The sequence below is a fragment of the Sebastes umbrosus genome, chromosome 8 (genome assembly GCF_015220745.1).
Source record: "Sebastes umbrosus isolate fSebUmb1 chromosome 8, fSebUmb1.pri, whole genome shotgun sequence".
NCBI lineage: Eukaryota > Metazoa > Chordata > Actinopteri > Perciformes > Sebastidae > Sebastes > Sebastes umbrosus.
Window position 1 is genome coordinate 16,399,765 of NC_051276.1, and position 18,318 is coordinate 16,418,082.

At 40.7% G+C, this 18,318-nt stretch overlaps 3 protein-coding genes across 3 annotated transcripts in view; 1 reads left to right on the forward strand and 2 right to left on the reverse strand.

The window, feature by feature from the left end:
- Positions 1-6,673, reverse strand: part of fam222a (family with sequence similarity 222 member A) — a 103,790-nt gene extending 97,117 nt beyond the window's left edge. Inside the window, exon 1 of the mRNA XM_037777463.1 lies at positions 6,499-6,673. The gene's annotated coding sequence lies outside the window, so the exon portion shown is untranslated. The remainder of the gene's footprint in view (positions 1-6,498) is intronic.
- Positions 6,674-6,814: 141 nt separating this feature from the next.
- mvk (mevalonate kinase) lies at positions 6,815-15,835 on the reverse strand. The gene is made up of 10 exons (XM_037777466.1): positions 15,464-15,835; positions 14,296-14,443; positions 13,724-13,868; positions 11,918-12,073; positions 11,098-11,201; positions 10,913-10,958; positions 10,666-10,756; positions 10,128-10,247; positions 9,362-9,515; positions 6,815-7,763 (listed from the first exon to the last, which is right to left on the reverse strand). The coding sequence occupies exons 1-10, from the start codon at positions 15,539-15,541 to the stop codon at positions 7,612-7,614; spliced, it is 1,194 nt and encodes a 397-aa protein (XP_037633394.1). The 5' UTR covers positions 15,542-15,835; the 3' UTR covers positions 6,815-7,611.
- A 190-nt stretch (positions 15,836-16,025) lies between these two features.
- mmab (metabolism of cobalamin associated B) lies at positions 16,026-18,316 on the forward strand. Its single transcript, XM_037779126.1, has 9 exons — positions 16,026-16,214; positions 16,891-16,949; positions 17,052-17,145; positions 17,241-17,298; positions 17,403-17,475; positions 17,571-17,668; positions 17,760-17,824; positions 17,929-17,988; positions 18,072-18,316. The coding sequence occupies exons 1-9, from the start codon at positions 16,111-16,113 to the stop codon at positions 18,154-18,156; spliced, it is 696 nt and encodes a 231-aa protein (XP_037635054.1). The 5' UTR covers positions 16,026-16,110; the 3' UTR covers positions 18,157-18,316.
- The last annotated feature ends 2 nt before the right edge of the window (positions 18,317-18,318 follow it).

Genomic DNA, 18,318 nt, shown 5'->3' on the forward strand with positions numbered 1-18,318 from the left:
TTCTCTTCCTTCACGTGTTCGTGGCCCTTTAAATAAACCAGGGTCCTGAGGAGGCTGAACCCATCAATTAGAGTCGTCTGATGAGCCGGTGTGTGTATTAATCAACAGTGTGAGGCGTGTGACAGTCTGAAAAGAGACGGGATGAAGGGCTGCAGCGCCAGAGAGCTCTAAGAGGAGTTCTGACGAACTGGCTCTTACGATGAATCTCCCGGTCTGCATCGCTAAACTAAACTGATATCCAATTATGTTCCCAACATCGACAAGCTAACGGAGCAGCTGTGAGCAGCACAGGCTCGCAGTGTCAGAATTGGCCAGGCGCGAGGCAGAGAAACCCAGGACCTTGAAGGAGATGTCACAAGGAGGCCGGAGTCAGCCGCTTGAGTGAGCGATGGTCCACACGCTTGCCTGAAAGCATGACATTGCCGAAGGGGGAAAAACACCATTTTATCATTCAGTGCGATTCGCACCCTCTCTCCCTGTCAAACATGCCATATGTCCCCGTCACAGGTCGTCTTGCTGGCTTATCGAGTGTGACAGGGCTATTCACACACTGCTCCCAATCAGACACCATCTCCTGCAGAAAAAAATCACCACCATAGCACAGTGACAGGCTGTCAGGCAGAGGGCACCAACCTCCACAGGGCCTTGGCTGAGAGTCTGCCCATGCGGGGGAGGGGGGGGCAAAGGCCAGGGGTTACGATGGGAGACACAACGCAGCCATCCACACGTCCACACACCTCATGCTGTTGACACTTTCCTTCGTTAGTCAATCAGCAACAAGGCAGAGCTCAAATCCAAGTTCATAGGCGTCGAACAAAAGCTTTAATTAACAGTTCTAATAAAGCTTTTACGTACAAGTCCTTTTAAGTTTACCTCTGTTTCATGTTGAGTCTGCACACTACTCTCAGCAACAATCATAGTCGCACTGCTCCCACAGTTTATAAAACTCTTTATGTGCTCTGTGAAATATATTTGACTGTCACTGGATGATGTAGTAGATCACGTGAAACTGGTAATTTGCCTGGCAGGAAACAAAAATGATATGTAAACCTCAGCTGGGAGTTTACCCTGCGACCTGGTCACCAGCTTATTTTCCTAACCACTAGACCATATGAGCCCCTTATGTGCTATGCCAATCTGAGGCTACAAGTCAGGACGACCAGAGGTCACTGACAACCGCATGCAGGACGCACAATCTCAGAGCTCTGAAGCTCTGATTTGCTCCTCTCGATGCACTTCTGGAGTCTGCAAATGTTTACTTTGATGCCAAAGAACCTCAGTGGTACTTAGCCACTTGGCTCCAAACACAATAACAGTGCAGATGCTGAATATATTCACTAAGTGAGCAATCAGCTGCAAAGTGGGCTGAAAATTACACTTATCCCCGACCCCATGATGATATGCATAGAGAAATAAATCAGAGAGCAAGAGAAGGAGCGGAGGGGCAAGGGGGAGAAGTGGCATCACCTGATCCGTCTTATCTTAAAAAGCGGCGGGATGTGTCACCTCAACTCTTCAGAAAAAGAGATAGAAGCCTCCTGGCACATTTTTATATGAAAGATTTCTGTGAAATGATTGCTAATCTATGCAAAAAAGCAATCAGTGACTCATTCATAATGCATGAGCAACGAGATACCAATTTTGCAACGCTTTCGGATTATTAGATGTTATCGTGAATGCAGCAGATGAAATATGAACACTCCTACCTGTCCCATTGTAATTACATGACTGCAGCGGTCGAGAGACACTGGCAGAGGGGAAAATGTGCAGGAAGAAACACACAGAGAGACAGACAGACCAGCAGACAGAACATCCATTACTATCTGACTGCAGGAATATTTGTTTCTAACAGCTTTATGTATCCATTTGTGCTGTAATTTATCAACCTAAAAGCTGTGGTTTTAAGTACATCTGGCTGACATTTTAATGGTCCATCAATCACACGGTGTCATGTGATAACATTTTGAGATCATCCTCCTCCCCGAGCCTCAGAGGAGAAAAAAAAACCTGAATCCAATAAATTGGCTGCAATCCCAGGGAAATGATGAGAACCTATTTCTAATTCAAAGCAAGTTCAAAGTATGAATGTTAGATAAGCTGCTTCTCAAATTAATGCAAATCAAATTTCATTTAGGATATTTTTGTTCTATATAGACCCCCTAATGCACTGAATATATGTATGTGCCAGTTTCTAAACTGCAGTTTAAAGCCCAACAAAAAATAATTACAATTCCTGTTTGGATTAGTGGCGTCAGATTAATAAATGCAGTGCATTATCAAAGTATAATGTGTTTCTTGAACAGGAGCTATAAATGCATACACATCATAAATAAAAAGAATTAAACTGATACATTTTTTTAAAATAGAAAAATACTGCTAACCCTCTGATTTAGAGCTGCAATAAATGAATCAATTAGTTGTCAACTATTCAATTAATCACCAACTATTTGATAATCAAATAATCGGTTTGAGTAATTCTTTAAGAAAAAAAAGTCTAAATTCTCTGATTCAAGCTTCTTAAATGTGAATATTTTCTGGTTTCTTTACTCCTCTATGACAGTAAACTGAATATCTTTGAGTTGTGGACAAAACAAGACATTTGAGGACGTCATTTTGGGCTTTGGGAAACACTGATCAACATTTTTCACCATTTTCTGTCATTTTATAGACCACAACAGATTTTGTTAATTAACAATGAAAATAATCGTTAGTTGCAGCCCTCTGATTTATCCCGACATAACTTTTTTCTCCTAAGATCCTTTCATTTTAACAAAAACAATCCAATCCGGCAGAGCGATGACCTTTGACCTCCCCAGTCTGATGAGGGTGTTTCCAACACATTCAACTGGTCCCTTATGAGACATAGCAGAGTCCTCTCTTCTTCCTTCTTCTGTTTAAACATTTTAAAAACGCAGCAGCCTGACTTTTTAACTTCAGTGTTAACGTGTATGGATTGCACCTGGAAGCCCTGTGAAATGCTCTGACAGATTTCATACTTTTACATTCTGGGCAACTTCGACACGAGGGATTTGCTCTTAAAACGGAGCAGAGCAAGGATGAAGGGTGGTATAAAAATCAATGAGGCTTTTCAAAGGCAACAAGAAAAACCAGCGCCTTAGCCTGCAATTAAACAAGAGCGCTCCTGGCGCTGAGGGATGACAGAGTATGTTGCAGGTGCCCTCGACTTCACAGAATCAATTACAGGATCAATACAATGACATGATACAATTCCATGATGGAAAATGGGACGTGGACTGGGAGTCGCTCTGTGTCATGTGTTTCAGATGTTTACAATAATACAGCTCAAGCAGGTCTATACACTGTGGACCCATTACGTAAACATGAGTGAAGTTCTAGACCAAATACATCCTCCAGGTGGAAACCTCATTTGAAATATTTTGTCTAAGGGAAAGAGTTAAGGAGAGGTTCTCAATCTGGGGGTCAGCAGCCCCACAAAGGGTCACAAAAAAAAACCTGAAGGGTCAGGAGATGACAGGAAGGACAGGAAAGCAGAAAAAAAAATTCTGCAACACAAAAATCTGATTTATTTTTCGAGACCTTCCTCTGATATTTGTTTGTTTGGTCCAGACGGAAATATCTCAACAAATATGTGACGGATTAATGTGAAACTCTGTACATTCATTCATGGTCCCCAGAGGATGGATCTCAACTACTTTGGGGACATTTCTGGTTCAAGTGAAATGACTCGGCCAGTATTGTCATGAACTTTTGCACAGACAGTCGGGTGCTCCTCGGGATGAATTGTGTCAATCTCGAAGATTTTCATATAAATAAATGTCTGTTTAGTCACTATCTATCGCCGAAGACGGTAACACTGACTGAGTATATGGCCCACGGATGAAAGTATTGCAATATTTATATATTTGCTATATTAATAACTGGGTGTCTGTGGTGACATTCCCAGGAATCTGCATTACAGTTTTTCTCCATTGTAATCACACACACACAAAAAAGGAACTATGCACACAATTCTGAAAACCTGAAGCTCATGTATCAACAAAAAGACTCCAGACTGCTACACTCAAAGCACAATTCAATTGTTTTGACTCAAATAGAAACTCTAAATCAACCAGGAATTAAATGTTAAGGATTGCCTTTTCCTCTAGCACCATCATCAGGTCAAAATACTTAAATTTATAACCAAATACCTGCAGTAAGCTAAAGACATTTCCATCCAACCCAGTCACCAGATAGGGACAGGGAAAATGCTAGGGATGGGAATCGAGAACCGTTTCCCATTGAGAACCGGTTCCTAGTTGTCAGATTCCTTGATATTGCATGCCTCCTTGACTTCTGATTCCTCTTGTCAATGCTGTCCGACAGTTACGCATGCACAATGACGTAATGCCATACGCACGCTGTATCATGTTTCAGTTTGTTTGGGACCGGAGCCATGGTGGAGGGGGAAAAAAAACACTCAACTGTGTGGCGATTACAAACCTGGAGGGACCTATCCTATTGTTTCCCTGATTATGCTACGTTGTGAACAACAAATCTGTGTTGAAATTGACAGGAAGAGAGCTAGTAACGTTAGCTAGCTGTTAGCAGCCGGTAGGCAGCACAGTCCTGCTTGGCGAAATAACGGAGCTACTAACGTTAACGGAGGTTCCATTGTTACATTATGATACGTTCAAGCTCTAATCAGTAAAAATGACTATTGGGCGAAGGTAAATTATAACGTTATCATGATGTTATCATGTTACCCCAGGCCAATGCAGAACCATGCATCATTGATATTTGGCCTTGCCTTGCCGCGCCCCCCCTTTTATAACTCTGGGCCCTCTTTAGGGGTCCCGCCCCCCAGTTTGGGAACCACAGTTGTAAAATGTAGTTTTTGGTGAGAAACTTGACTTGTTGTTTGAAGGAGAGAGATTTAAAAAAAGGAAGGTAAAATTTCTGGGTGGCAGACAAAAAAAAAGCTTGCAGTAAAAAAAGTTAATGTCAGACCCTGGATGAGGGGTCCCAAGGAGCTATTGCTGTGTTTTGAGTTCCAAGATGGTTAATGCTGAAACCCGTATTCCAACTGCATATTTCAAGGAAAGCTTATCCTTTACATCGGATTAAAAAAGTATGATGAGCTGGGACTTAGAGAACAATTCAATGTTCCTAAAACTAAATCCTTTGGCAGCGCCTTTGTACTCGGCTGTCTTAATTGGACCCCTGCAACTAACACCGTCCGCCACCCCCCACTTACCGAAAGGACAAACACCCCCAGGAGGATCATACAGCCCATCATTACTGAGAGGAGCTCATGATGCTGATGTTGCCTCCGTCAGTGCGGCGGTATGAATGCTGGGAGAAGATGGTTGCACGGATGTTCCCTGCTGTGGCCAATTGCACATCCCCTTTCACACACACATATCCTGACAAAAATTATAATATACACACATTGTGATTTTCCACAATAACAGTAGACATCATACTGTGATCCAGAGGCCTCTATATGTCAATGCAAATGCTCCCTATAGGAAGTCACACACTGAATCCCTGTTAGCAAAACCAGTGGCCAACAGCAACATGATATCTTGTCAGTCAGGTCTAATTCTGTGTTCAAACTTAATGGCTCCTGACAAGCATTTCACCAGTCGACGGAGGGAACAGAGGGAATGTGCCACAGTGAGCGTGACCACTCAGCAAATTCACATTTAACATTTCATTCCTCCTGCTTGGACAAAATGAATTATACATCCTTGATTCTCCCACATTGATCCATCCCGACAAAACTCTCTAAACGTTAAATGTTAAATGATTTGTACGTCTCCTTCCACGCTGCTCGGACAGCACCTCTCCCTTTCTGACATTCTCCCTCTATCCTTGACCCCCTTTCCTCACTCCCTCTGTTATCTGAAATAATCTCAGGGCCTCTTTAGATTCTATTCATCAGAGCAGAAAGAAGCAGGCGCTGACATTGATAAAAAAAATACCATCTGTGCCTTGCAGGGGTAAAAAGGAGTGAGAGAGAATGAGACGGAAAAGAAAGAGAGGGGCTTCAAATGAAACAGGCTCTGTTGTCTCCCTCTTGTCCCCCCTCGTCAATGCCATTTCAATTGAAAAGCGCAGTGGTAATTAAATTCCAGCAGGGGTTAGGGGCAACTGTGCGGCGCACTGACGGGGGGCTGCCCTGACATAAAGATGACACAATTCAAGAGGACAGAGGGGGCGCCAGGCGGAAAAGGAGGGAGGGTGACAAATGTTGTGTATTCACGTACACTGCCAGATTCATACTACTCAATCTTCATGACATTTAAAAAATAGAAAATGAAATGGATATTCAAACCCAACCGAATCCCACCGTGACCTTTTCCCCAAATCAGGGATATTCTAAACAGATCCTTCTTCTGTATCTGCGGCATTTGCAGAATATTTCGTAATGCTTAGGAGGATGAGCAATTAGGTGGAGGAGAATATGGGGAAGCTGGTGTGTGTGTGTGTGTGTGTGTGTGTGTGTGTGCATATGTGTCAGCACAAATGACTCACAGAAGGACGCTGGTTGTTGTTGATTCACATTATAGTGGCGCTAATCCAGAGGCTCCAGAGAGGCCACACACTCCTGCTGTCTCCATCCGCTATTAGCAAAACAAAACAGCTAGTTGGTCTTTAACTGCAGAAAGGAACATCATGTGGCATGCATTATTTTTAAATACAATTTTTACCAAACCGCAACAGATATTACATATTATTTTTTTTATTTGAGATTTAAAATGAATAAATAAAATACTTGGTTTCTGCATTATTTTGAATTTAAACACTTCTATGTTAAAAGTAGATCAAAATAAAAACAGTAGGTTGGATGTTGATTCAAAGCAGCATACATCTGTATTTAATAATTTATGAGTGTGAAAGTTTTATATTATATGCAAATAGTCCTCTGAGTATATTTATGACATTATTATTTTGTGGTTTCACCAACATTGTTTATGATGCGGAGAAATATTAAAGTACAGTCACTTTGATAAACCTCTTTGAACAACTGTGAAGACTAAAGAAGAAATCTGAATAATATTCATTGGGTTTTGTTAAAAAAACAGAAAACAATTTCATTTATCACACTTTGTCTCCATCATCATTTTCCATAAAATGATCTTTTTCATTATTTCGGTTATCCAACAACATTGCATGTTACAATGCCAAGAGCAATTAATGACTGACAATCATCTAATCCATTAAGGTATGTTACTACGTTAAGCATTTTGGATGAAACTATAAATTAATTCTGCCAGTGCTTCACTTACACATTAATCAATTTATCAGAGCCTCTCACCATACAGTCTGTTTCATAAAAAGCATTTGTGCAACTCTAATGCCATCTAGTGGACAAAGCGCTCAGCACATATAATTGTACCCTCGAGTATCTGTCATTTTCCCACATTTCAAAATTAATATCAGCAATTTGTTAGAGACACCGTTGCCTTGTTAGTTCAAAACAATTAGATTGTTTTCCTGTCAGGAAAAATTCTGGAGGCTCCGTCCAGCTCCGCTCAGTGTGACATTTTCCTTGTTCCCCTCGGCTCACTTCATTAGTGGAGCACACCTCAGGTCTTCAGGTAAAAACGACGAGAAGACAAACAGCCCATTTGTCCTCAAATAGTCTCAGTAACGGTTTAAAATCTCCAGAACTTCCTCCTTAACAGAGAGAGGAGAGTGCTGCTGGACGCCCGCCCCGCCAATACTCGTTTCCCAGCAGTCAAAGCCGCAGTCTTTCAAGTCCCGCACTGTAGTCTGGACAACAGAGGAGTCCGTTTCTACAAAACAAAACAAGTCATAATAAAGTCAAGAAAGGTTGTGTCAGGATGGGTTATAGTTTACATTATACATTACAAGATAAATGGATTGCAAGCTAACGAGACAGCTGTTTGAGTTTAGTGTACATGACTAAACGGGCTACAGTGGTGCTTTCAAGGATGGAGTTGTAAAGTCACTAACAGCAAAAGGACAACACTGGAGCCACACAAAAACCTCGTCACTTACGTCAAACATCTGGCACTTCCCTGCTGTTTGTTGTAAAGGAAATAGTCCAAAGCCCACTTCAGCTGCACAGTAACACTTACGCTAACCATGCATCCAGCTTAAATTTAAAGCTTCAGATGGAAGAGCAGCTCCAATGCAGTGATAAAATAACTGAGCTTAGTGCTTGCTTCCTCAACTCAAAGAGCTTTAACACAAAGACTCTCTGAGAACATCAGAGAAGATAACAAGACAATCTATTTGAAAATTGCTGCAATTCACACGGATGGAAATGTTTGCTAAGAAAACAAATAAAGAGCATTTGAAAATCTATTTAGAGGACTTTAGACGCATGAAAATTCAGTATGCTACAGGCTGCAGGCATAAACAAAGACTGAACTCACAGGTGCGTTGCTTGTTTGTTTTGTCAAAGAGAGGATGATACAAAGTCTCCTTATAACATATTCTACAGTAGTACCTGCACACCAAAGGACCTTTCTTGTGCAGCCTTCTCATCATTTCCTGCCACTCAAATCATTGCTTCAGAGAGGAAGAGTGAGGGAGCGTTTGAGGAAAACAGAGCATTTGTTGTCAGCAGGAGTCTGACAGTTTGGCTCATCAAACATCCCTTATCAAATTCAATTTATTATATGACAAAAATTGGAGGATGCAGTATAGCCTCAATAAAATGTGATATTAATTTTAATTAAATGCATCATTTAAAAGGTGCTGAAAGCGAGATTAGGAGCATTTCTATTGCCTCCACTCGACTCTCAACATGGCGGCAGCTGAGCCAGTGGCTCGCAGCTAACAGTGCTAACAGCTCTACCTGTAAAAACAGCAGCAACAGTGCAGACAGGGTTAACAGTGTTAACCTGAGGGGGAACCGCAGGGTGGGATCTACGCATCCACAACGGCGCCGTTGGTCGGGACGGCGTTATCAGCTGTAACCACCGTATGATAGCAGTATAGAGCGGCGGCCATGAGCTCGCCAGTGGGGCAAGCTCACATGCACATGCATGCACTAAAAGCATGCGCAGCCAGCCCGGCGATGTCCACAAAGCGAGGAGAAGCTTAGATTACAACTCACACACAGAGGGAGAGCAACTTCATTCTCTGCTCAGGTAGACAATACTCCTCTATATCTTAACATAGCAAATAGTTGTTTGCTGCTATATTAATGCTCTAAATATCATAAAGATCCCATTTAAAAATTGTCAAGTGATTTGCTCTTAACTTTATTGATGCTCTGAAAAAGGCCGAAACGCATCAGTAATTTTAATAAAAAAAAAAAAATATTTTTTTATGTCACTTTTTGTCTACCTTCAACTTCACCCTTTTTTACAAACATTTAAAATGCACACTGTTGTGACAGTAGAGTATTGGCCTACAGTACCTGGTCTCAGAAGGGTGATGCCACAGCCTCCTCCCCCTGCACCGGTCAGCTTGCTGTGGAGCCCTTTAGTCAATGTGACTCGGCACACTGTGTCCAGGGACGGGTGTCCTACACCCATCACATTCAGATGGTGCTGGTTCATATCAATGAGCTCCTATGAATGATAAGACACAGATGTTGATAATAATATCTGTTGCTATTGGCAGATAATCACCTCCGCCAAGGCCGAAGGCCTAGGAAGGAGGTTATGTTTTCACCGGCGTTCATGGCGCGTCACCCTGCCTCTTTCCTTCTGCCTGCAGAGAGAGGGACAGAGAGAGAGCGGGGGTTGGAGGGAGGGGAAGGACACCTGTAGATTTGGTGTTTTTTCACATTAAACTCGGTGAAATTACAGTTGAGTTCGACCAAAGCACACTTGGTGATTGTTGGAAAGAGTAACAACAACGGTTTAGGTGATTTTTACTTTGTTTCTGTCCAGTTTGAATGAAGTGTTTTACGATGCTCCGTTGCGTACAGCTGATCTCAACATAAACAAAAATACACGTGGATGATGGCGCAAGCTGCACAGAGAGGGGGGGGGGGGGAATCGTACTTGGGCAGCTTGGCGGAGGTCTGCGCTCTCCGAGTGCCATTCTAGTTACTCATGTGAATGTGGGCTCTCTGGTTTAAGACATGTTACATTAAAAAAAGGAACAAAAGTCCGATGTAACATCAATGACTCGTTTATGATGCAAGAACCCTTACACAATCTATTAATATGTTGTACCTCTAGAATATTGTAGTGCTCTCCAGTGATGGGCTCACAGGTCATTTCTGAGAGGACTTTCTCACAAGTGCAGGAAATGGCATCAACTGAGTCGAGCACCGGGGTCATGATGGAGGGAAACTACAGGAGAGGAAAACAAAAACAAAGGAAATCAACATCCCCAACCTTACATGAGCACAGCATCTCTACACAAAGTCATCACTACAGATCAAACAACAAGTGTATTTGTGCATATGTTTAAAAAAAAAAAAAAAACAGCTTTATACAAATACAGATTGTAAAACGGGAGGTTTGATTTTGGTCACAACACTGCCACAACACCATCCAGGCCGATCCATGTCTGAGGCAGAAAGCTGCACACCTGCTGGTGTCACCAAGGCAACAGCACACAGGGGCGCTGGCTAAGAGTTTAATTTCAATATTTTATGAAGGCACTCAACGCCAGGCTCTGGAGTATCTGCCATGCAAAAGCACTGCCTATTATATTAATTACAGTGTAGGCAAGTAACACACGGGGGAGGAAGAAACCATTTAGTACCTTGTTAATCTTGTCCTTCACCCTGGCAACAAGTACCTTGGTGCTACGTGGTACTTTGGTGTTAGTGAGGAGGATTCTTAATAACGGCACCCTGGAAAGTAAAGCAGACATATTATTCTGGTGCACTAATTTTACCCAAACAATATTTGGCTTCCGTTAGGAAACAAATACACAGATTTTTATTAATTCACACAGTGTACTCTTTTTAAATGAAATGAAATAAAAATGTGTTCATCAGTGCCATTACCTGCTCAGTGGTATTATCTTCCCAGCCAAGAATCTCAGCATGCCACCTACAAACAGGGAAATCAAAATCATTACACAGATAATCATCAAATGATAATGAACAGTGGTGGCTCCGTGTCCACGGAGACAAAGGGAGGTATAACACCATATGTACTGCACCGTATGCCAGATAATATCAGGCCTCACCCCATGTTCCTACAGCGTTGTCTACTCCTGAAGGATTACCGTGGATGATCATCTCCCCTTGGAAAGCCCAGCTGTTGATCCGCTCCAGGTCCTCCTGACACCACCTGCAATTATTTGTAAATTAGAGGAGAACTTTGTTTCCCAACAGACCCTCTAACTGCCTTAGTTGGGTGTCCAATGAGCGATTATACAGCTGCCGTTTGTGATGATGAGCGTATCTAAAATGTTACATTTTGGTAGGTAGAAAACACTATCAACTAGAGCTGCAACAATTAATTAAAGATTAGTTGTCAACTACTAAATTAATGGCCAACTATTTTGATAATCTATTAATCGGTTTGAGTAATTACATAATTGAGTAATTAGTAAAGACATAAGTTGTATTGTGTTGGTTTGTGTGACATAGTTATGCAATCATTTTCATTTGAAAAACTAGTTAAATTAAAGGCAAATTTAAGAAAATGAGTTGACACATTCATCAAAAATTTAACATCATACGCTTCTCAAAAATTGTATTTATTGCATTTTAGGCTACCGTTTTGGATTGCATTATATTGTACAGGCATTCATGTTGACCCCCAACCACGTATCAGTATTTCTATTTAAGAAGTATAGTGCTGTGATTCAAGGTCTTTCATTTTCCGTAAACATCAAACCAAATAACTTTTAGTCAGACTGTTTGCATAGTACGAGACATGGGAGAGGTAAAATCACGTCTGTGATCCTGTTTTGGAGCATATTCATCAGGCCTAACAGTGGTATACACAACTTGCATACACAGCTCATAAAAGAGGCATTCCTGTTAATATAATGTTGTTACCTGGCAGTGTGATCCCACTCTTTGAGAGGAGGGGGGATGGCTCCACTTGCACAGAGCAGAGCTGCAGCTAAACACACTGAGTAGGCAGCACTTGACCCCAGTCCTGCTCCAGTTGGCAGCTCCGACCACACAGACACCGTCAAGCTGGGCAGCTCACTGAGGAAATAAACGTGAAAACTGAACCTCTGTTTATACATATAAAGACTTAAATACTGTGTCCATGACTTACTTAAGTATTAAGTAAACAATGTATCATATTCCCTTCTTTACTTTACTTAATATAACTGGTACAGTTACGGTATATCCATAACCATAGGGAGTGTTTAATGTTAAGTAATCCATACACTACTATATGCAACAGAAAGTTGCTTGACATTGCTGTCAATGTCTGTCAGGGAAGCTGCTTTTGGGCAGACAGGAGAATACTCTAAACTAATTGTCCGGCTCTTCTCTCGAGGGAAAGACACATCCAGACTTGTTAAAGGCTGCAGTGTGGCCCAGTGCCAGACTCTCATTAGCGGCCATCCTGTCAGAACCCATCACCTCTCTCAGACACGGCAGCACCGTGTCAGCGCCGATTAAACCTCTCGACAACCTGCAGCTCTAATGTTCCTGAGCATCCTCCGTGCTCCTCGCAGCTGCTGGAGTCGCTAAAACTAACATCCGACCTTTCTGTCTGTCTCCTTTTACTATCTTCATTTCAAGAACACATTTTTATCAATAGGTAGTACATTTTTTGCAAATGAAGCATTTCCAAAAGGACTGGAATGACTTCTGCTTATGACAAATACTTTGTATAACCCTGTTATATTCTACCAGTTTTGTTTACAGCTGTATTTTTTTAATGTGAATCTTTGAGGTTTTACATTCAACACTTGTAGCACCTGTTAGCTAAAATAAAATAATTAATGTAAATTAAACATCATTACACTCAACACACACCTATCCTTCAGAGGACATTAAAGGTTACGGTGTGTAGGATTTGGCGACATCTAGTGGTGAGGTTGCAGATTGCAACCAACTGAGTACCCCTCCGCCCACTCCTTCCTTTCCAAGACTGTGGTAATGTGAGCCACTGAGTGCAAAACCGTGGTAACGCCGTTCGCCTCGCTCAGAGGCCATCCTTACCATAATAACGTTACTTTAGGAGCAACGGAAGTCAGGCGGCGGCTGGCGGTACCACGGTTTTGCAATCTGCGGCTCACATTACCCCAATTTCATAAACATGTCGGAGAACTACGGTCAATTTCTGCTAATAGATCCCCCAAAATGTTACACACTGGCCCTTTAAATACTTACAGAAACACTATTCAGCTTCTGTCTGTAAAACACCAAATGTTAGCTTTTCAAAATTTTGTAAATCATTTTATTTTTCTTATTTCCCTTCTTTAAAAAAGTATTTTCTGGGACTTAACCATCAGACAAGTTAGTCTCAAATCTGGTGAGGCCACAGGAAAGCAGAGGACTGACAAAAATGCTATATTTTACACCTCAAAGTCTCTCTTTGAGTGCCAAATCTGCAGCGTCAGATTTGCACCGACGCTATTGCTTTCCATTGCCTGTAGATAAAGCACATGGACATGTCTACTTCTGCATTTTTTAACTGTAGCTGCTGTTACTTTTCTTGCCAAAGATGCCCTAGATTGGCCTGAAATAACCAGCGCTAGAGCTCTGTAACTGGATGGCATTTTCTTTGGTGTCTAGTTTTCCACAGTATCAGAAATATCTGTAATGTGATTTTTGTGGCCATCTGAGCCAACTAGCCGCAATAATAAAATGAATAAATGCTGGGAAGAAATATCTCACCCTGATCCAAACAGTGAGAGGTAGATGTAGAGGAAGGCTAGGGTGGCCATGTTGCAAGTATCTAAGTTTCCATTGGTGACACCAAGAAATTCACGCAGTCTCTTCACAAGTTCAGCATCCAGACGTTTCACCTCCTCCCTCTTACCTGTGAACAGACACAAAAATCATCAAAATCACTAGAATATTATCACAACAACCCACTTTGATCTGTAGAAAGCTGAAAACATATATATGTATAGAATGAGAAATTCTGCAAAAAGGTTAGTTGTCCCAGTTAATGGTACAATATGTTCAAAGACTGATACCATAACAAAGTCCACAGACAATTATGCGGAAGATGTGTGAGTTCATCGCTGCATTAGAGACTAAAGGTTGTGGTACCTAATCTGATGATTAGATGTGTTGGAGTTAAATGTTCATTAAGAAAAATAGGACTATTTTTTAAACAGTGGAAAAAAGTCTCAATACTGAAATGTCCCTACATGTACTGTCCTATAGGAGGCATGATATAGACCCGACAGTAAAAATGACATTGTGGTGTTAATGGTCCGCAGTGCTGCACCATCCCTTACCACAGGAATAAGGAACAAGCTGCTTCAGTTCAGACAAGTCCCAGCAGAGGAATGTGTCAATATTTGGGAGGTTGATGCAAACATTGCCAGTATTGGTGCCTTTCAACCGTAAATATGTTCTCAAGTTCAAACTCACAGCAAGAGCCACCTGTAATTGAGCAGAGAGCACAGGGTTAATAAATGGACAGACTTTTAAACCTTTTTTTTTTTTTAAAACAATATTTTGTTATTGAATTTTACATATAAACATATATACATACAGTATATATACACATACAGACAGACTAACAATATTAATAATTAAATTATACAATGAAATGTTTAGTCAGAATTTCCACAGTAATCAAAGAAAGAGAGACATGACATTTCATGTATTTCACATATCTAACAAAGAAAACAAAGAAAATAAAAGATAAAACAAAACAAATAAATACCTCAAAGAAGAAGAACAAAACAAAAAAAACAACAAAATAACAATTTCAACAACAGCACTCAGCGACTTTGAACCCTTTTAGTGCAAATTAATACTAGTTTGTCGTCTATTGGATGTGATTTTGTCTATCTTCCAGGTAATTATTGGTTTCTTTACATTACAGTAGGAAAATCAACTTACAGAGATGTACTTAAATGAAAGTAGTGACAGCCTCTTGGAGGGTAGCATAATCACATTTTAAACTGAATGCATTAAAAGTTATTTGTTGAAGACATCCTGTATCGTATCCTTTTTGCTCTGACTGACGTGACTGTTACCCAGCTTCACTTTAAAATCTCATACACTCAGTATCAATTCAATTTTCAATTCAATTTTCTTTATTGGCATGACTGTCAGGTGAACAATATTGCCAAAGGGTCAATTCAATAATAAATAAAAAATAAAAAAAGAACAAAATAAAAACAAAAACATATATATACATATATACAATTTATTAAGCAAATTACAATATATAAATATTTAAAAAGAGCATGCATGTAAATGGAAGAAAATAATAAAGAAGTAATTAATGTTTGTTGTGTCAATAAAACAAGTAAAAACAAATAAAAAACAATTAATAACAAAATATATTGCAATATCAAAGGATAAATGTAAAAAACACAAAAAAAAAAACACAAAAAAACACAAAAAAACACTCAGTATATCATCTCTCTGTCAGCTGTACTTTCATGTTACCTTTCCATGAACAACAGCATGCTCTCCGTGGAGGATAGCCTTCCCTGGAGCAGACACCAATAACTCCTTCACTTGCATCTCTGTAACAAGTGTGCAGCTTCAGCTTCAACCTGTCACACTGACAGTGTTATTGTTATTATTATTAGTAGCTAACGTGAGCCACCTTTAGCTAATGTTAATCCTCTGAAGCACCAAACGAGCAGGTGACAACTCTGTCCCACAGCGATACGTTTATCATCAAGACTCGACGATGATAGAGGATATAGAAGATTTTTTGGTCAAAGTGCAGGAAGTTTCTCTGAGCACAAAACAAACAGCGGGATAAAAACCATGCTAAAAACACACATGGTTAAAAACACGACGGTGGGCACACAGGAGGCGGGACTAACATAGGTTGGGCTTCCAGGAACCAATCAGCGTCCGCAGCTAGTTGAACAGATATTCTTTCGTCCAATCAGCGTCTCGCAGCTAGTTGAGCATATATTCTTTCGTCCAATCAGCATCCCGCGTTCTCAAACCACACGGTGAGCTGACCAATCATACGATGATAAAGGAAACGCCCACAAACTACGGACACTCCGGAGAGACAAACAAGAGGCGTTTTCCACTATCGCTCACCTTTAGCAGCTAGCAGCTTAAACTTTAATATGGCATCGTTTATAATCAAACCTGCTCACCTCCGGTGTGTTGTAAGGACAAGCAGGCTTATAAACGAGCTACGGACAAGAAACGCCTTGTGTTCAGACAGAAGGTAGTTGTACATCCCTGTTCTTTGTCAAAGTAGGCTGCAAAGTGTTAGCACATGTTTGTCATTCATGTAACTGTGTATGTAACAGCTGGGCAGCTGCTACACAGGGATACTCTATGCAATAACAGCTGGCTAGCTGCTACACAGGGATACTCTTATGAAGTAAAGGGAGCACAGCAGCTAAAGTCTTGGTTTGAAAATGATACTTTAGAGACCCAGTGAAATAAAAAAAAATACAGTGTTATTATACTGAGTACATCACAGATCCTTACAGCACTGCTCCCAGTAGACCACTTACACACCAAAAAACTGACAATAACCTGATATTTTCAGGTGAAATTTCATTTCATTCTCACTGTGCAATATCATTTTCCACTTGTGCAATTTTGTTAATAGTCTGTTTATTGTCGATACTGTATATACTGCTCCTATTTTTATACTTCCTTCTATTTAGATGGTTCATATTTTGTTACACTTTGTTTAACTCTTTTACTGTGTCAGCTGATGCATCATGTTTTTTGCACTATCCCCTTTGCTGCTGTACACTGCAAATTCCCCCACTGGCGGACTAATAAAGGAATATCTTATCTTATCTTACATGCATTAATAGTCATGTGTTGGTATCAAATATGTCAAAAAATAATTCTCTTGTATCTTCCTGTCTTCCGGTTTCCTACAGTTATGCCACTGAAGGAGACATCAGGGTACCCAAAATATACACCAAAACTGGAGACAAAGGTTGTTTTTCAACTTAACTAGCAAAACAAAGCATGTTACAGTACTGTTACCATAAGTATTTATTAAAAAAATTGACTCCATTTTTGCTGTGCCTCCTAAAAGGTTTCTCAAGCACATTTACAGGAGAAAGGAGGCCAAAGGAAGATCATATTTTTGAAGCCTTGGGGAATACAGATGAGCTGGCATCAGCTATAGGGTAACATTTCTACTTTTCACCTGTCACAGTTCACTTTAAAACTTATTCCATAATCTGCCTCACCTGAAGTGACCGTGTTGAATTGTACATTACAGCTTGGCCAGAGAATTTTGCCTCGACAAAGGTCACACGTTCACATATCAGCTGGACAAGGTTTGATTTTCATGTTGTGTTTATTAACTTCCTTCATTGCAGACATTGTACATCAGCCAGATATAAGGTTTCTGACAGTATTTTTCTTTTTTTTCTCTTTGTAGATACAGTGCATTTTACAAGACGTGGGCTCCAATATTGCCACCCCTCGATCATCTGCAAGAGACAGTCACATAAGTATGAACTTGCTGGCTGGTCTAATGCAGTAAAATATTGCCCCTTGTGTGCTTGAGGATCTTTTGGATTGATTATTTCTGTTTTGCTTTTGCCAGAGAGAACAAAATTTACAGCTCAGCCAATTGCAGACCTGGAGACCTGGATTGATGAATTCACAGAAGAACTCCCTCCGCTGACCAACTTCATTTTACCTGTAAGCCCTTTTGTTCATGTGTGAGACACTGGCTTCTTATGAGAGTCCAGGTTTTCCTCTTGCACTGATACTTGTGCTTTGTGTGTCACAGTCTGGAGGGAAGGGCAGCGCAGCTTTGCACTTGGCTCGTACAGTGTGTCGCAGAGCAGAACGCAGGTCAGAGTTGCAGCATGTTCTTTGCCTTGAATGATGTAAAATGACCCCCTTTGTCTTGCTTTTCCGGCTCAGTGGGCTCTGATAGATCTTTGTTCTTGTTATAGTGTTGCTCCAATTGTTCGGTCAGGCGAGGCAGATCCAGATGTTGCCAAGTTTTTGAACAGGTCAGTCCAGTGCTTTAAAATTAATATGAGGACATAGTTTATTCTTTTACACATCTGATAAATGTCCCAATATTTTCTCTCAGATTGAGTGACTACCTGTTCACCGCGGCCAGATATGCAGCTATGAAAGATGGCAACGAGGAGAAAATCTACAAAAGACCTGAATGACCAGATTTTCACATGAGCAAAAAGGCACAGGCCCAATTTGTTTTTGGGGATGGTTGGTGTTGCAGAGATTTCACTTGTATTGTTATTATATATCAATAAATATGAATGATGTCCAATATTGTTTTCTTATATAAAAAAAATAAACCATTCAGCCAATAAATA

Bases quoted from the DNA above. Each gene is read 5' to 3' on its own strand.
- mmab (XM_037779126.1), top strand. From the start codon at position 16,111: ATGGCATCGTTTATAATCAAACCTGCTCACCTCCGGTGTGTTGTAAGG. The intron at 16,215-16,890 runs GTAGTTGTACAT...GGTTTCCTACAG, and splicing joins GCCTTGTGTTCAGACAGAAG to TTATGCCACTGAAGGAGACA. The intron at 16,950-17,051 runs GTTGTTTTTCAA...GCCTCCTAAAAG, and splicing joins CACCAAAACTGGAGACAAAG to GTTTCTCAAGCACATTTACA.
- mvk (XM_037777466.1), bottom strand. From the start codon at position 15,541: ATGCAAGTGAAGGAGTTATTGGTGTCTGCTCCAGGGAAGGCTATCCTC. The intron at 13,869-14,295 runs GTAAGGGATGGT...GTCTGTTCACAG, and splicing joins GCTTGTTCCTTATTCCTGTG to GTAAGAGGGAGGAGGTGAAA. The intron at 11,202-11,917 runs GTAACAACATTA...AAATAATTGCAG, and splicing joins GAGTGGGATCACACTGCCAG to GTGGTGTCAGGAGGACCTGG.